The sequence below is a fragment of the Rhinolophus sinicus genome, linkage group LG03 (genome assembly GCF_036562045.2).
Source record: "Rhinolophus sinicus isolate RSC01 linkage group LG03, ASM3656204v1, whole genome shotgun sequence".
Taxonomy (NCBI): domain Eukaryota; kingdom Metazoa; phylum Chordata; class Mammalia; order Chiroptera; family Rhinolophidae; genus Rhinolophus; species Rhinolophus sinicus.
In genome coordinates this window covers 61,569,919-61,587,428 of record NC_133753.1, presented here as the reverse complement: position 1 = coordinate 61,587,428, position 17,510 = coordinate 61,569,919, and the positions used below count along the sequence as shown (strand labels likewise).

At 42.7% G+C, this 17,510-nt stretch overlaps 1 protein-coding gene across 2 annotated transcripts in view; it reads right to left on the bottom strand.

The window, feature by feature from the left end:
* SPG11 (SPG11 vesicle trafficking associated, spatacsin) overlaps positions 1–17,510 on the bottom strand; it is a 76,872-nt gene that overhangs the window by 729 nt on the left and 58,633 nt on the right. Inside the window, exons 28-39 of one of the 2 annotated variants that reach the window (XM_019725312.2) lie at positions 16,399–16,561; positions 14,423–14,637; positions 13,230–13,980; positions 7,968–8,107; positions 6,885–7,083; positions 6,352–6,489; positions 4,440–4,573; positions 3,635–3,742; positions 2,030–2,198; positions 1,537–1,625; positions 1,179–1,334; positions 356–507 (exon numbers count right to left, since the gene is read on the bottom strand). In XM_019725312.2, the coding sequence (XP_019580871.2) occupies positions 356–507; positions 1,179–1,334; positions 1,537–1,625; positions 2,030–2,198; positions 3,635–3,742; positions 4,440–4,573; positions 6,352–6,489; positions 6,885–7,083; positions 7,968–8,107; positions 13,230–13,980; positions 14,423–14,637; positions 16,399–16,561 (2,414 nt within the window). Of the gene's footprint in view, positions 1–355; positions 508–1,178; positions 1,335–1,536; positions 1,626–2,029; positions 2,199–3,634; positions 3,743–4,439; positions 4,574–6,351; positions 6,490–6,884; positions 7,084–7,967; positions 8,108–13,229; positions 13,981–14,422; positions 14,638–16,398; positions 16,562–17,510 lie in introns of those variants that run through there. The other variant, XR_012494767.1, reaches the window with a different exon arrangement.

Genomic DNA, 17,510 nt, shown 5'->3' with positions numbered 1-17,510 from the left:
CTTATAAGACTAGCACTAGGGGGGTGCCTGATGAACACTGAAATTAATCATTAAAAATGAGGATCGTAATGCTCACCTTAATTAGAGTAAGTTCAGTACTCCAGAGGGGGACCTCTGATGTTTATAGTTTTTGGCATCTCGGGCAAGCTGAGTAGCTATCCTCCCATTTTAAGTACAGAGCACCATAAGCAAACTGTTCTTCTCAGTCATCTGTTTGCATAAATTTGTTCAAAGACCTCTTCCTTCTGGGGGGATTCTTGGCATCTTACGCAGAGGGGTAGCTATAGGCATGTTGTACTTAGCCATAAAATTTTTAATCATGCCTTATCTAAAGCAGAGGCATTTGAATACTTACTTTTTTGAAATCTCTTCAAATATACTGGATCTTAATAACCTTTGCTGCTTAAATTCTTCCAAGTAATTGAAGTCTCCTTTAAGAATCACTTGTTGGTATAGAACTTCGGCCCAATCAGGAACAAAGTCATAGGCCTCAGCCACAATAGAAGCCTTAAAAGGATGGAGGGAAGGACACCATTAGAGCCTATCTGATGTAAAGTTGTTCTAGAAGACAGTGCTGTGTACTCAGTGAATGTGATCGTTACCACTCATGTTAAAAGGCTCCATGTATCAGAACTGATGTTAGTTGAACATTACCCTCCCTTCCCTTAAACACTTTTAAGTGTTTTTAATCGTCCTCACAATGGATTAATAAAACTGAGAAAGAATATTTTTCCCACTAACTCAACTGTGTAAGGAACTGTGAAAGGGCTGATTCCCTGATAACCATCCCTCATTAAAGAGCCAGAACCAGGCTCCCAGAAGCGCTGCTTCCCTATGCTAACCAGGTGCACCATTCTGTAAAGCGCTGGGGCTGACATGCTCCCAGGACCAATAGCAGAGATGTTCCTCTGAACCTTGAACTGTCGAAGGAGCAAAGGTATCTGCTGGCTGAACGGTATCTCTCACCATTCTCCAACCTTTGTCCAAACAACATACTAGTAAGAAATACTACCATAGAAAGGTAATTGGGTGTGTCAGACAGCTAAGGAGAACTGAACTGTCCTGGGTCTGTCACTAGCCCTGAGACCTCAGGCAAGCCTCTCAAGCTCAGGGTCCCATGAGAGGAAGAGCAGGAGAGGATGCTGGCGATGTGGGCTAGATTGTTCTTCCCTGCTCACCTGGTAGAAGCGGGGTAGGGCCGTGATGCAGTCCATCAGCCTGGGCCGGCTCAGGTTGATGAGCATTGTGTTTTGGCCAGTGTTCAGAAAGTGAATCTGCAGTGTTAGCAACTTGGTGAGCTGGTGACAGTGCAGGGCCTGTCGCACGCAGGAGTCCTGAGGGACAGATATGGAGGTAGGCACAGGTAGACTTGCTATCATCTCCCCTGTGAACCCTCCAGCAATTGAACTTCACCCCTTCTGCCCCCAGTTGGTCCATTACTTCCTCCCCATTCACTTGGGAAAGCCCAGGGGCAAAATAATTCCTACTGCAGACACTAAGCCCCAAAGCCAGTCTGGAATAAGACCCCGTGGTCACCTTGGCATAGCTCTCTGCTGCGTCCAGCATCAGAGTCAGGGCCTTGAGCAGCAGCTGCTTCAGTTGGTGCCCGTCCTTGAGGCTGTCCTCTGCAGGGGAGTAAAGGAAACGGGGGGATCTGACTCCCAAGGCTGGTCCCTCTCCACCCCAATCGGTGTGATCCTGGGCTGGACTAGATAGCCCAGCTGTTGTTTACAGGGAGGCAGATATGTCCCACTCAGGTAAAGGGCAGTAAGCCAGAAATGCACACACTGGGATAGTATTCAGTGCTCCATCTAGTTCATTTCTCTCTCAAACAAGGCAGGCTTAGTATCAATATACTCATTGGTTCCTGAAGGTGCACAGGCTACAAGAGGGAAATGTCTTCCACGTCCTCTTCCTTCTGTCCGCCCAGCCAGGGCCCCACTGAGTGGCTCTTAGAAGCTGAGGTGGGTCAGTCTCATGCATGGGCTCTGGAGACCCCTTCCCTGGCCAGCAGCAGGGCCCTGCTCACCCCAGGGCTGAGACTCAATCAGCTTCAGCTGGATGCGGGCAGCGGCCTCATGGTTCTCCCCAATCTCTCGGCACATGCTGAAGCACAGCGCGATCATGTTGTGCTTCTCACTGTCCCCGGGACGGCAGCGTTTGATGTAGTCAAGCAGGGCCGTCTTCAAGGTGCCACTCTGCGCAGAAAAAAGGGACACCAAGGTCTCAACCAGGGACTACGAGGCAGGCAGGACTGGCTGAGTCCCTGGTTCTGAAAGCTCCTTAAAACCTCCTAAGAAAAAGGAAAAGACAAGCAAAAAGGAATATAAAAGTTTCTGCTATCCTGAGTATAAGGGAACAGGCACATACTCTGCTGGTGTGAACGGTAAAACCTGCCTTAAAAATGCACACATGCGTTATTCTAACAATTCCCTTTCTAGGAAATCTATCCCTAAAGAAATAGAAATCTGTCCCTAAAGAAATAAGCAAAGAAATGTGCTAAGATTAAGGGCTAAGAAAATGCCGTGTAGCCATTAAAACTGATGTTGATTTGGGAAATATTCATGGCATGCTTATTAAGTGAGAAAAGTTTATATTTGGACAGCATAAGTTTGGTTAAAAATATTAACTGTATATACACACACACACAACGTTTGTGGATATGTGTGCAAAGAAAAGGCATATACCGAATTGTTAGCAGTGGCTGTTTCCTGATGGTAGATACACACAGAGGGTTTTCTCTTTCTGTGTTGTTCTGTTTCCCAAGTGTCTTAACATTGAATATGCATTACTTTTGTAATCAGGAAAAAAGTTATTAAAATAATATTTAAATACAGAAACAATGCCTCAAAAACAATTTAAATACCCTCTGGAGGACCTGCAGGCGGCCAGGACTTGCTCCTCTCCTGACGACTGCACTGGCCTGGCCTGAAATGAGCCCCAGCAGTAAGGGTTTTTTCTGCTTTGTCTTTTTTTTTAATCCTGCTTGGCTGGGCCCAAGTTCCCAGAAGCCAAAAGTGTACCATGGTTTTTAAATCTTGAGAGGTGAATGGGCTGAAGCAATGAATCAGCCAAATGAATGACTTGGAAACAGGCTTTGTGAGTGATGTGTTGGTGCCACATGTTGACAGACAAGCGCTCAGAGCCCAGTGATCTGGCAGATGAGGCTTTTGCTTCCAAGTCTCCCTTCTGCTCGTCGTCATAAATAGCTCCACAGCTTTCCAGGCCCAGGCCTTGGCTTTCACTTCCTAATAGCTCTCAGCAACACACTTTTTCATGGTCCTCTGAAAATTGTCCATTCTAATAGCTCTCAGTCACGGCCTTCTGAGCTGGCCAACCCATGTCCGCGTGGCTGGAAGGAAAGGACCTTGCACCCGGCAGGGCAGGCATTAGGCCTGGAGGCGGCTAACAGTTGAGGGTGGAGGTACAGGAACTTACTTTCTTCCCTATTTAGCATATGTCAGCATAATCGCTACTTGGTCTGAACTGGATCCTTCAGCTATTGGTTAAAGGTCCTTAATTCCCTCCCTCATATCCCAGGCCCCCCCTGACTGGGAGTATTCCTGAGAAAGTCTGAGACTCCTGAATATCAACAATACATGTCATCTTAGAGCTCAAAATACTGTACACCTACCGGGTCCAACTTCTTCCTCATCAGCACTTCGAAGTAGTGCTTTTTATGCAGCAAATCAAATATGTATGTCATCTCATTATACCTTCCAATGCCAGTGAGGAGACGCACCTGGAACGGCAGAGTGCAGCCTGCGTCAGCACCTGGAATCCTGTGAGCCAGACCACTCCCCTGAAGGCTGCTCTCAGATACCAAGCTCCGGGGAGAAGGGCTGATGGCCGGGCTTCCACGCTCAGCCCCCCCTCCCATGTACCCAACAAGGGGACACCTTGGGGATTCAGAAATTCTAGTCCTTGGGCTGCTCCCTCCTCTTGTCTCCAAGCTTGACTATTGAGTGCTGAAGTGCCACCCTCCTGGGCAGGCACGCTTGCCGTCTCACCACTCCTTACTGCAGTGCCCAGGGGCTTGCTCAGCCACTTCGGTCAGTTCAGTCTCAAGCCCAGAGCATTTGGGGGAGGCACAGAAGGCTTGACTTGTCAGCTCATCTCAATTCAGAGATAAGAGGTAGGTCTGAACCTATGTTGGGGGATATACAGCTGTCTTAGCCCTCTAGAAAAGCTAACTGTTCTGGCAATAGGGTATGACAGCCCTGAGCGTGGCAGAGATCCTCTGGGCTTCTCTGGAGCAACCTGATTCTGACAGAAATCATAACCTGGGCGGCGTTGAGCTGTCCAGCCAGCTACCATGCAGGTGGTGGTGTCCAGATGGGCAAACTGCCTACAACAACATCAGCCCTGAACTGCTCCCCCGCCTATCTGCTCTCAAAGGTTTCCTCAGGATGGAAAGTGGGGGTGAGGGGGTTACTTACCACCAGCCCATATTCCTCACTGGGGGCCAGGTGGTTGTCTGTGAGCAGCCGGGCGGCCTGCAGGACTCGTATGATGCCCTCCATGTGGCACGTCAGAGTGAAGCAGTGATGGGCCAGGATCAGCAGCTCTGTGGCTGGTTAAGCGGGGCACTGGTGAGACAGGACTGTGACCCCTGACCACCCACTGTCTGAGCCTGGCAGGAGGGTGAAGGGGCCTGGGACACATGGGCCTGTCTGGAGAGGCCCTCTTAGCGGTCCTCTGACCCCTGACCTCACCAGCTCCAGCTCTGGGACAGCTCCCTAACTGCCTAAATTCTTCTCTCAGTGACAGCATAATCTCTTTTCAAAGACAGTCCTGTAGTGAGTGACCAGAGAGTGACCTTTTGAGACCCTACAAATGAAAACAAGGAACCCCTGCTTTCTAAAGCTGGAGAAACTGCAGACAAACGGATGGAGCACCTGCCAACACAACTCCAAAGAGCCTAATCAAGTGCCATGTGTCCTTTACTTTTCTGATGGCTTTCTAGATTAATAAAGATTTGACTACATACAAATTTAAAACTATTACACACAATCACTGTAAGCACAATTAAAAGGCAAACTGGGGAAAATATCTGCAATGTTGAAGACAGAAAAAGGATTCCCAGCCTTACTACACGCTGTGTGCTCTGGGCCTTGGCGCCTGCAGAGCCCTCCTTAAACCTACCGACTACTGAGCAGCCTCAACTAATCCTTCAGGCGTTGGTTTGGACACTTCCTCCAAGAACCTTCCTGACCCCGTCAGTCTGGCTCTTCCTGTGTATCACACCCTAGTCTGTGGGTTCCAGGAACTGCTTAACTTGGTCACCATATCCCTGGTTTTTACTAGGGTACCTGGGATACAGGTGGTACTCAGTAAATGTTATATTGTTGAACTGGACTGAGAAGAGATACAGAAGGCTATTTTAAAAATACTGTTTATCCTTTTATTATTTTATTTGTTCACTAAACATCAGTAAAATGCCTTCCTTGGATCTATCAAATTTGCAAAGTGAAATTGGTTCCAGGAAACATTACTCACACTGCTTACGTGGAAATGAGAAGAGCATTTTTTTTTTTCTGGAGTAAAATGCCTCTCTCTCTCTCTGGCTTTAAAAATGGGCATACTCTTTTGAGTCAGGAATTTATCTTAGGAAAATAATCATGGATGTGCACATAGATTTGCCTATAAGGATGTTTGTTACAGTGTTTTAAAACAGCAGAAAATTGAAAGCAATCTAAAAATTGTTCACAGTAGGGTGAACAATTTTTAATTATAATATGTATAAGAGAAATAATGTGTTACCATTAAAAATGACATAGAATATTCAATGGCATGGAAAAATGTTAAAGACAGCATATTCATAAAGTAATTATAAACAATATGCACAGTACAATGCCATTTTTGAAAAATGAAAACCTACAGATTTGCGTAGAAAAGGATCAGCGGGACATACTACTGAAGGCCCACTGGGAACTAGACATTGTGGAAAGGGAGCGAACGGGCTTTTAAATCACACAGAGTGGGTTCAAATACCAACTTTGCTATATAACAGCTATAAATTAACTTCTCTAAGCTTCAGTTTCCTTCTAAAATGGGGGAAATAACATTCCACTTTGCAGGGTAATGTAAGAGTAAAATAAGAAAAATATGCCAAATGTTAAAGGTTTACCTTTTCGTGTGATTTTAAATTTTGGGCTACTTTTCCGTATACATTTTCTAAATTTTCATCAATGAACTTAAGGCTTTGTACCAAGAATTTACTAACTGCTGGAGCGGTACGGAGCCAGAGCAGGAACATGGACCAGAGCTGAGTTTTGGAAAGACTAAGTCTGGAAGACTTCTGGAAAACCAGCTTGGGCCCAAAACGTAAGAAAATGGCCAAGAACTTACTGCAAGACAATTCCCCGTGGGGAACGGAGGAAATCTTATCCAACAACTTCATGCCTACCAATGTGCGGTCTTGACACAAAGTGGTCAGCTGAAGAAATGTCTGGCTTTCCTCTGCTGGGGTGAACATCTGCTTATGTCCTGTAGAGAAAGATTTGGAGAAAGGCACTGATTTCACCTTGAGCGAGCTAAGAGAAAGAGAAGAGCCCCGTGCCAGGAGCCGCCGTCTGCCTCGGCCTGGGCACCAGATGGTGCTGCAGGGGTTCCCGATGCAGCTCGCCTCTGTTGAGCCCAAATACCTTGGCCTACTGGTCCTCATACAGGACAGGAGTTCATGAGCTCAGAGAAAGGCACAGCCACTCTAAGCATAATCATAAAACAAAAAACAATAAATGCAATGTGTTCTCCTTTTACAAGGGCAACCTGGCAGCCTGAGGGCAGCATGCAGGATGCATAGGAGCACATCATCCAAAGCCATAACAGTGGGAATTATGACCGTGGTTTGAAAGGCTGGGGGAGCCTGGCGGGCAGGGTACCTGCTCCCTCTGATGGGGACAGCAGCTCCCGGGTCACCTCTTCAGCCACAAGCTCAGCCACCGTATCTGGGTCAAGGCCCTGGGTGCTGATGAAGGCTTGGGCTCGCTTACATCTGTCGGGCTGCTGAGAGGTCAAGATTGCTCGGAGCACAGCCTCACCATCCTGGGCAGCGACGTGTGTGTAGGAACAGCCCAGCTCCTGAGAGGAAGTCAAAGGCAGTCAGAGCTATTGCTGGGAGCCAGGAAAAAGCCAGCCTTTCTGAATTCTGACGTGGACACACTCCATCCGTTTCTGAGCTTGAGGGTCCCTCACCCGGGCAGGAACCTTCGAGGAAGCAAGCACTGTATTCTAGCCCTTCCTATTGCTTCGCCAGTGAGCCAAATCCCAGCAAGAGGAAGGCTGTCTACAGACAGCATCTGGAGACTTAGCTCGTGTTGAACCCTGAGCTTTGCAAATGTTATGAAACGTGAGAAAGTTGAGTAGAAGTGAAGAGCCCCTTCCTGTTGTTCCCATGGCAGCAGCAAAACCCTCAATTTCCAAAGAAGTCTCTGAGCCTTATCCAGGGCAAAGAGCTTTAGTGATTGGCTTTATTCTCTTGTGCTCTTGCACTTCACCTAGAGTTTACTGTTCTCCTTCAATCAGCACAAAGCCACAAGCAATTCCTGGCTGCTCTGGCTCCTGTCTTTAGGGTCATTTTCCATTTTATTTTATTTTAAAACTTATTTTGGGCTCTTTCCCATATGGAAAGCGCCAAACAAACCTGAAACAAAACCTAAGATATTACAACTAGAATGGACCCTGGTGGTCAAATCATTTATAGATCAAGAACCAAGAGCCCAGAGAAGTGAAATGTCTGGCTGAGCTGCTACCAGGACTCAAAGCACCCTGGCACCTGGCCTGGCGTCCTCGCCACTATTCCCCAGGGACGGACTGACGGGCCACATCCTGATAAGAGCTGCACTCCCAGGCCATAGTTACCATCTAACGGGCTGACCTGGCAAGGTCCAAAATTTACCTCCAGCTCCCCACTTTCCTCCTCCTCAGAGGAAGCTCCCCGTGGAGCCCCACCCTTTGGCACCTACCTTGGAAAGTTCATACAGACAGAGAACCTGCCGGCAGTAGTTCTTCCCATGGAGGCATCTGCTTGTCAGAGTTCCCAGATTGCTCACCACTTCATCAATAGGGGGCAGCATCACAAATGACTGACTGTCCAAACTTGAAGCTAGAAGCAAACACAGGTCTGAGGGGGCTTTAAACTGGCACGTTAAGGCCTCTCCCCAACCCGCTATGACCCGACCTCTGCCCACAGCTTCCTGCACTGCACCCCCATGGCTCCCCCTGGGTCTGGGACCACTTCTGACATGGCCCACACCCCACGTAAACTTCTCTCATCACCTTCTTCCAGGAAATCACAGGTGGAAATACTTCAAAGGCCTCTTAAGGCAACAAAAACTCAAAGCCACTGAATGAACACTAGGGGTCATCACCAAAATTGACCGCTACACTCTACTCCACACACCCCGCCCTGGTATTAAAGAAGTCGCCAGGTCTGGCTGACTGTATCTCCAAACACCTCTCCAATCACTGCCTCAGTACCAGCCTTCATCGGCCTGCATCTAACAAGCTGTTACTGTCTCCTGCTGCCAGCCGCCCCTCGCCCCATACTCATCAGGATCTTTCTAAAATGCAAATCACAAAAACCAAGGGTCATCTGGATAGATGCCTCAAAGGCATAATAAAATTAAAATCCACTCCTGACTATATACATATATATATATGTATGTATATATAAAGCTCTTAACCTGAAATAGAAGAAAACTTTAATTGATAAAGGGTTTCTATCAGGGAAAAAAAAAGTAGAATATTTACACAACACTTTCTAATAGCAAAAACAAAATTGAAACATTTAAATGTGTATCAATAACGCATTAGTAAATAAATCATACTACATATAGAATATTGTGTGGCCATTAAAAATAATGCAGTCTCTATGTGTACAGACAGAAAAAAAGTGTTGTAGAACAATACGATTTCATTTTTGTAAAAAATAAATGTGTGTGTACACATGCAGGAGCCCACATGTAGAAAATATCAAGTGAGTAAAAGATGGTATTCTGGGGAATTTGGTGGGGGTGGTGCTGAATGGGTAAATGACTTCACTTTTTACTTTATGCACTTCTGTATTGTGTTATTTGTTACACTAAACATGCAATACTTTTGCATTTAAGATATTATGCATTAAAAATACACTTTAAAGAAAACAAAAGTAAAAAGCAACTCAACCCATGTTCTTCTCCTGCTTAAAATCCTGCACTGGGGATTCTAGCTCTAGATAAGGTGGGGTAAGCTCACCCCACCTGCCTCTCCCACTGAAATCAACAGAAAACTCAGACACAGTACATGCAGCACTGTATGAGGACTCTGAAAAGGAATCAGTGGCAGGTGGATGGAAGATGACCAGAACCACCATTTTCCCCCTCTAGTAACCTTTAGCCTGAATGCAGTACCACCTGAAACCCAGAACTGAGCACTTAGGCTCGCAGAGAGCACGCACCCCATGAGAAGCCCTCTACTGTGGGCTCAAGGAGTGGAAAAGGGAATGCCTAATGCTCATTCTCTCTCATGTCAACTCCTAAGCAACCCCTTGGCTGTGGTGGTAGAGGCCGCAGCAGCAGCTGGCAAGAGCCAAAACTCAGAGAGGAACGTTTTTCTTAGATTAGAGGGGCTCTGGTCCCAAGAGGGTGGAGTGAACCCTTTCCTTTTTGCATTATCCTCCTGTCAGTTGGCCCTGGATGCAGGCAGGGAAGGGCATGACAGCATGGGGTAACTAAACCTCCAGCTTTGGGCCAGAGGAATGAAAAGGGAAGCTTCAGGGAACCCAAAAGTACTTGGGAGAGAGATTCAGGAAAGCAATACAAAGGTGTTTATAAACGCTAGGGCTCCTGGGCTTTGCATGTATAGCTCTGCTCCTCATCAGCATATCAAAGATTCTGAGAACTAAATTAACAAATAAACCACCATCCATGTCACAGACTGACCACAGGATGGCACATACATGGGATGGATCTGAATAGTACCAGGAAGGATCTGAAAATTGAACTGACCCACAGCCTACAGAAAGTAGGTTAGAACTTGTAGCCGGAACCTACCAGGTCAATTGCCTGCTAAAAAAGCATCAACATTCTCCATAGGATTTAAATAAGACCTAGAGTTTCATAACATACTATTCAAACTGTCCAGGACGCAACGCAAAATTACTCAGCATACAAAAATACAGGAAAATCTCAACTCATATGAGAAAAGACAACAGATGACACTCAGCACTAAAGTGACACAAATGTTGAAATTATCTGATAACGCTTTACAGCAATAAGCAATTATGAATGCTCTTGAAACAAAAAAAGTCTCAGCAAAGAAATGGAAGGTATAAAGAATAAAATGGAAATTTTAGAACTAAAAAATAACTGAAATTTAAAAATCACAGAAATGAAAAATCTCAACAGAATGGAAATGCCAGAGAAAAGAATCAGTGAAACTGAAGATAAACAAACAGAAATTATCCAATATGAACAACAGAGAGAAAAAAAGATTGGAAAAAAAGTTGAACAAAGCCTCAGGGACTTGTGAGACACTAACAAAAGTTCTACGATTCATGCTATTGGAGTCCCAGAAGGAGAGGAGTAAGAGTGGTGCTGAAAAAATATTTGAAAAAAATAATGTCTGAAAACAACTTAAATTTGGTGGAACACACAAACCTACTTGTTCAAGAAGTTCACTGAACCCCAAATAGGATAAACCCAGGAAACACATGCCTCATCACATTGGAAGCTAACTGCTGAAGACTAAAGACAGAAAAAATACTTGGAAGCAACCAGAGAAAAATGCATTATCTACTGGGGGTAAAATGATTCAAATTACTGCAGATTATTCATCAGCTACCATGGAGGTCAAAAGGAAGTGGAACAATATTTTTAACTGCTGAAAGAAAATAGTGAATTTTCTATATCCAAAAATCATCCTTCAGAAATGAAAGTGAAATAGAGACATTCTTAGATGAAGAAAAACTAATGAAGAAAAACTAAGAGAATCTGTTGGTAGCAGAAAACTCTAAAATAATTACTAAGGAAAGTCCTTCAGACAGAAGGAAAAAGAAACCAGAAGGAAACTCGAAATGTCAGGAATGAGGGAAGGGCAGTAAAAGTTGTAACTATCTGAGTAAATATAATAAATTATTTTCCTCTTGAGTTTTAAAAATATATTTTTTGTGCAACGATATGGATGGACCTAGAGAACCTTATGCTAAGTGAAATAAGTCAGTTGGAGAAAGACAAATACCATATGATCTCACTTATCTGTGGAATCTAAAGAACTGAATAAATGAGCAAAGTAAATAGAAATAGTCTCAGAGATATAAAGGAAAAACTGATGGTTGCTAAAAGGGGATGAGGGAGAAGGGGAAGGGATTAGACAGCATAAATTGGTAACTACAATATTGCCACGGGGATATGAAAGACAGTTTGGGGAATTAATCAATAATGCTGCAAAGATTTTATAGGGTGTCAGACGGGCACATATCTTATTAGAAAGACCACTTCATGATGGAGTAGATGCTTGACCACTGCATTGTACACCTGAAACTGAAGCTGAATAATATTGTATGTGAACTATAATTTAATATATATATAGTCACAGGATATGGAGTACAACATAGGGAATTGAGACAATGGAATTGTAATATATACAATGTCAGAGGGGCAGCAGATTGGGGGAAAGGGGTTATCACTTTGTGACAGGTGAAATGTCTATTACATTGTTTTATATACACCTGAAACTAATAAAGAAAAAGAAAAAAATACATTTCTTTTTTTGGTTGAAAGCAAAGATTAGCATTGTTTGATAGGGTTTCCAATGTATGTAGATATAATGCAATAAAACAACTTGGATATAAAGGGAGAGAAGTAAAGTGATCTCTATGTGGTAAGGGTTCTGCATTCCAGTTGAGGTGGTAAAATATTGACTTTGATTAGACTGAAAAGTTAATAAGGTATAATATAATCCCTAAAGCAAACAACTGAAAAGAACTATACAAAGATATGTTGTCAAAGTCACAATAAACTAAAATGGAAGAGTAAAAAATGTTCAAATAACCTAACAGGCAGGAAAAAAAGTTTCCTCAAAACCCACAAACTACCAAAATTCACGCAAGATGAAAAAGATAACCTGAAGAGTTATACAAGTATGAAGGACATTAAATTCATATTTAAAAATATTCCAAAAAGAAATCTTCAGGTTCAAATAGTTTTGCTGGTTAAGTTCTACTAAACATTTAAAGAAATAATACCAATTCCACATAATGTTTTCCAGAAAAACAGAAGAGGAGGGAGTACTTTCCAACTCATGAAACCAGCATTATCATGATACAAAAATGAGACAAAGACAATACAAAACAATACAGATTAATATTCCTCATGAACATAAATGCAAAAAATTCTCATTGATTCCAGTTAATATATCAATACAGAATAACACACCATGACCAAGTGGGCTTTATCCTGGGACTACAAAGCTGGATCAATATTAAAAAAGCAATTAGTGTAATCCAACATATTAACAGTGTAAAGAAGAAAAAAAAACACATGATCATATCAATGGATACAGAAAAAACATGACAAAATTCAACAATAACTTATGACAAAAACTCTCAGCAAACTATGAATAGAAGGAAATACCCTCAAAATAACAAAGCATATCTTCAAAACATGAATATCATACCTAACGGTAAAAGATTGAATGCTTTTTCCCTAAGATAAGTAACAAGGTATGGATGTCCACTCTGACCATTTATATCCAACATCATACTGGAAGTCCTAGCCAGTGCAATAAAGCAAGAAAAAGAACAGAAGGCATACAAAAGGCAAACAAAAGACTGGAAAGGTGGAAATAGCACTCTCTACTTATATACATGATTGTCTCTGTGGAAAATCCCAAGGAATCTACAAGTAAACTCCTAAGATAATCGAGTTTAGCAAGGTCACAGGATACAAGGTTAACATAAAAATCAACCATATTTCTATATACTAATGTACAATTGGAAACATGATTATTTGTATAGAATAAATTTCAATGAACTCATTATAAGTCAGATAGGATTCCCTCTAATTTTGATACACTGCTAGTTAAAAGACATAGGTGTTTCTCCTTCACTGACTAGTTAATTACCTAGTTTATGGATTGCCTGGAAAAGAGTTCCTCTTAACTTAGTGTAACTATAAATATATCAAAAGGGACCTTTTTCTTCCTGGAGACAGTGCCAAAACTCAGGGAGTTTGATCTCCTTTACTTACTGCTTGGGACTTTCCTTAGAGGAAGGCGAGGTTCTTCTTCCTCCAGCAGCTCAGCACTTTGTAGGAGAGCATGGATCTCTGGATGCAGGTCATCCACACTAGCTTCCCCTGAAGCCAGTGCTCTGCAGTGCAACACCAAGGCAACATCTTGGTTGTAGAAATGAAAATACCGGCATACTCTACTCGCTTCGTGCACACAGCCATCATCCAATAGGCGCCCAATCAGAAAGTTTAGTGACTCCTGCTCCTTCCAATCCAGTCTGTTCTTACAAGTCTCTTTGGATGGAAGGCCATTAAGTTCTAAGTATTTTGATGTGTTCAGAGCAGCCAACTTGGAAAATGAAAACTCACTGGCTAAGCTATCAAAGGAAAGTTCACCACTAGTTGAGATCTGCTGAGAAAACCTGGGCACTGTTTCCTCCTGGTTTCCTCTGAGGCTGTGCTGGACGATACGGCAGAGCCAGATCTGCTTCTCCAGCTCCTCCAGCTTCTCTACAGGCACCGGGTCCTCCTGAGCAAGCCAGTGCCCTGCCAGGGTGAGCAGCAGACGGCGCTCCTCAATGCTGCTCTGTCCTGCCTCAGTTGGGTACTCACATGCCACGAGGGCCTGGGCTGAGAAAAAGGAAGTAGCTGCTTTGCTTGAAATGGAATTTTTCTTAAAATTCTCATGGCATTTTTTCCAGAAGTCAATTCTTGCTTGTTTCAGGGACCACTGGTCAATGTGTTTTAAAGTCTGCATTTCCTGTGTTATCTGTGAAATTTAACAAAGTGAATCTTAGTCTTTCCTAGATAAAGAAGTATCATAAATGCTGCCATACTTTAAAACACCAAATCAAGTCAGAGAACATGGGACTTGGCTACAGATGATCCTGTGTAGTTTATCTGAAAAGTTAAGGTATGAAAAACAATTCTAAATTTATCAATTGAATAGAGTTCAAGGAGAAGCCACCTTATATTTAATTCTATTCAAAGGAAAATAGTTGCAGTATATCCTGTAAGCTAACATTACATTTAAAGCATATGTTCTTCAATAATGGGCCTCCTGGGCTCATCCTGTAGAAACAGGATGAAACTAATTGTATCAAAAGTATAAAAGCCTTATCTCCTATAAATTACATATCTCATTTGATTCTTTGTTTAATGCTGGTTCAAAAAGCAAAGATTTTTAAAATAACTTAAAAGACTTATGTTACCTCTTCAATAACCAAGTTGTCCACAGGTAACTCAGCTAATTCTGCTACCCTCCTGGCCAAAGCAAACTGTCCATTTGTCTCCAGTTTTTCCAAAATAGATCTACATTCATGCTGAAAATTCTCAAGGCTATAGCTGGTAATAATTACATGATTAATGGCTATGGATGTATCCTTCAAAATTTGGCTAAGGACACATAGCTTCTTTACATCTGGACCTGTGCCAAAGAGAAGAGGATATAAACATTTAATCAATAAAATGCCACGATGGCATTTCAAGAGTAACGAAATATCAGCAGAGAAATATGTTTAACATAATACTATGTTTAAAGGGAAAAAAATCTATTTTTCTACTCTGGTTGACTAGCAGAGGAAGCCATAGGCAGCTCCTATGTAGTAAGAACTGTAAGAGCTTAGCCCATGGATCAATCTAGACATCTGGCTTTAAACACAGAGCAGAGGTTGGGTGCCTACTATGTAGTAGCAACTCAGTCAACCTGGGGAAGAGTTGGCCATTCAGGTTAGTCCCATCTCTTTCTGGATTTTCTATCCTACCTTGAACAAATCTGTTGTTATAATTGTTCACTCATTCATTCAATGCAGCCGCCATGTGAATTAAGACACAGAACTTGCAGGGCAGTTGACGCTGCAGCTGCCCAATAGCCAGAACTCTAATGCAGCCCATCGTGTTCAGAATGGCGTATCACTGGCTCCTCCAGAAACCGAGCTACTAGCCCAGTGAGACCCAGCTGAGCTCTTCCTGACGTCCCTGGGAAGTTCTTATCATCAGTAACATTAGGAATTCTCTGCCAGCAACTTATGTGGCTGAGATTGCTGCCACTCCCAAATAGTCTGTGCAGAGCCTACATGTACCCTACCATAAAAGGGGGGAAAACATTCTGTAGGAGCCTATTACCGATGTCACCTGCAGCTGTCATCTGATTTAGGTAGTTCCAGGGACAGTGAGACATCCTGCCCAATAAGCACCAGTGTAAGCATGCTGGGTTTCTTTGCTGGCATCAGATAAAACACAGGTTTTTAAAAAAACCTATTTCTTTTCCCTAAGCACATACATGGTATATACACACACAAATATTCTATAAAAATAGAAATAACTTAGTTATATGAATAAAAGCATTATAGTAATGTTAACAATGTAGACAATCCTTGCAATTTTTTAAGGATAGAATAACTCTGGAAGGAAAATAGGAAATTAATTTCTGAAAAAAATTAAGATTACTAAAGATCAATGAAGACACCTGCGTACATGTTAAAAGGAACTTCTATACACTACATTTAGGAAATACCCCCTTTTTCCAGTCATCAGCTCCACAGCCTACTGGCACTGAGGCAGCATTCTGTCAGTGTTCTGTGCAAATCTGCGTTCTCCAGTTGAACATCTGGGAGTTTAAATGTGATAAAATAACTGTAGGAGTGAAAATGTCTGAATCTAGTGTAAAAGAATAACATCATTCACTAAAAACTTGAAGTTATCAAACAAGTAGAAAAGAGGGTAAGGCAACATTGATTGCAATAAGCAACAAGCTTAGAAACTGCCGATGTCTGGAGACACCTGTAAAAATTAAGTGCAGTTTATCTCTGAAAACTTCAAAATGAATTAGGTATTTCTGAAACAAGTCTGTGACCCTGAACAGTGAAGACACGTTAAGGTTACTTGTCAGAGAAAAGAATGACAGTGACAGGGTAATGGAGAGGCTAGCCAGGGGGGACATATGGCTATTTGACAATTGCTTAGCATGAATAGATAGTTCTATTATTTATGTTACATCCTGTTGTCCTAGGTTTTGATCGCTTTAAGCATGACTGAAGTTTTGTAAGTTCTTCAAACCCCATTACAGACTGTAAATGTAATGTTATATATCATATGCATTTTAATTTCCTGAATGTCCTTCTAAATATTTTTCAAGATTAAGAAAGCTAACTTCTTAACTGCAACTTAATTGTAAGGATTGTCTTACCATCACAGAAGAGATGCTCTATTCCAACAAACAGCTGTAAAAGCTTCCCCAGCTCATACTGGGTCCTACACTGCTGCAGCATAAGCCTCAAAAGAAAACACACCTGCTCCTTCAGCCATGGGACAGGGATGATAGTGTGGACCCCTGTGGTTGCTGTTTCAAGCTATGAAAAAAACAGAGGGTCAGGGAAAGTGGTTTCACAGGAACAGCAAATCAAAACTTCCAAATGTGGGAATATCTAAGAAAACCAAGGTACCATCAAAAGTTATCTCCTATCACAAAGGGAAATGCTTCTGCAGGTCCTTTCTAAAAGGCAGGAATCAGTAGTGTGGCTTAGAAGAGTGGCAAAAATCAGCCCTCCTCAGCAGCTGTGTAGTTTATCTCTTTGTGGGGTGTACTGGTGTAGAGAACTGTGTGTGAAAGTCAGAGATAGGAAAGAGACCTAAAGACTACGGAGTGAACTGATGCAAATACCCCCAGTTACTGACAGCCAAACTAATAGCCCTGCTCAGTTGCTGTGAAATTAACCAGACAGGTTTCATTTAAGAACTTCTCAAAAAAGGCTCTAAGCCTGCCCTTGAGTCCAGAAGATTCGAAATTCCCATATAAAGACTTCTTAGAAAGACTTGCTTAACATTGCTGAACTGGTTCTGCAAGTTTGCTTGTAGTTTTGACTATTACTTGAGAAGGATGTCAAAGAGGCCTGGATTTATGTCATTTCAATCAAATGCTAAAAATATGGATAGGAAAATGACCCCAAGTAGCAGGCCTCATTAGTTTGAATTAGACATGACTTCTTAGTCTTTACTGTTTACATACCTCTGCTGCTCTAAGAAGAGTGATTACAGCAGGCAGATGATGGAACTGATTAAAGGAAAAAATATATGGAAGTAAAGGGCTGAGGCAGGGATAGAGCAGCTGCACTGCCCCTCCACAGCAGGCTGCAGCAGGGGCAGTCGGGCAAGGATAAGAAGATACCTGGCAGGACCTACGTGTAAAACGCAAAACTATAAAACTCCTAGGAGATAACATAGGAGAAAACTTAAGATGACCTTGGATATGGTCTGGACTTTTTAGATACAACACCAAAGACACAATCCATGAAATAAATA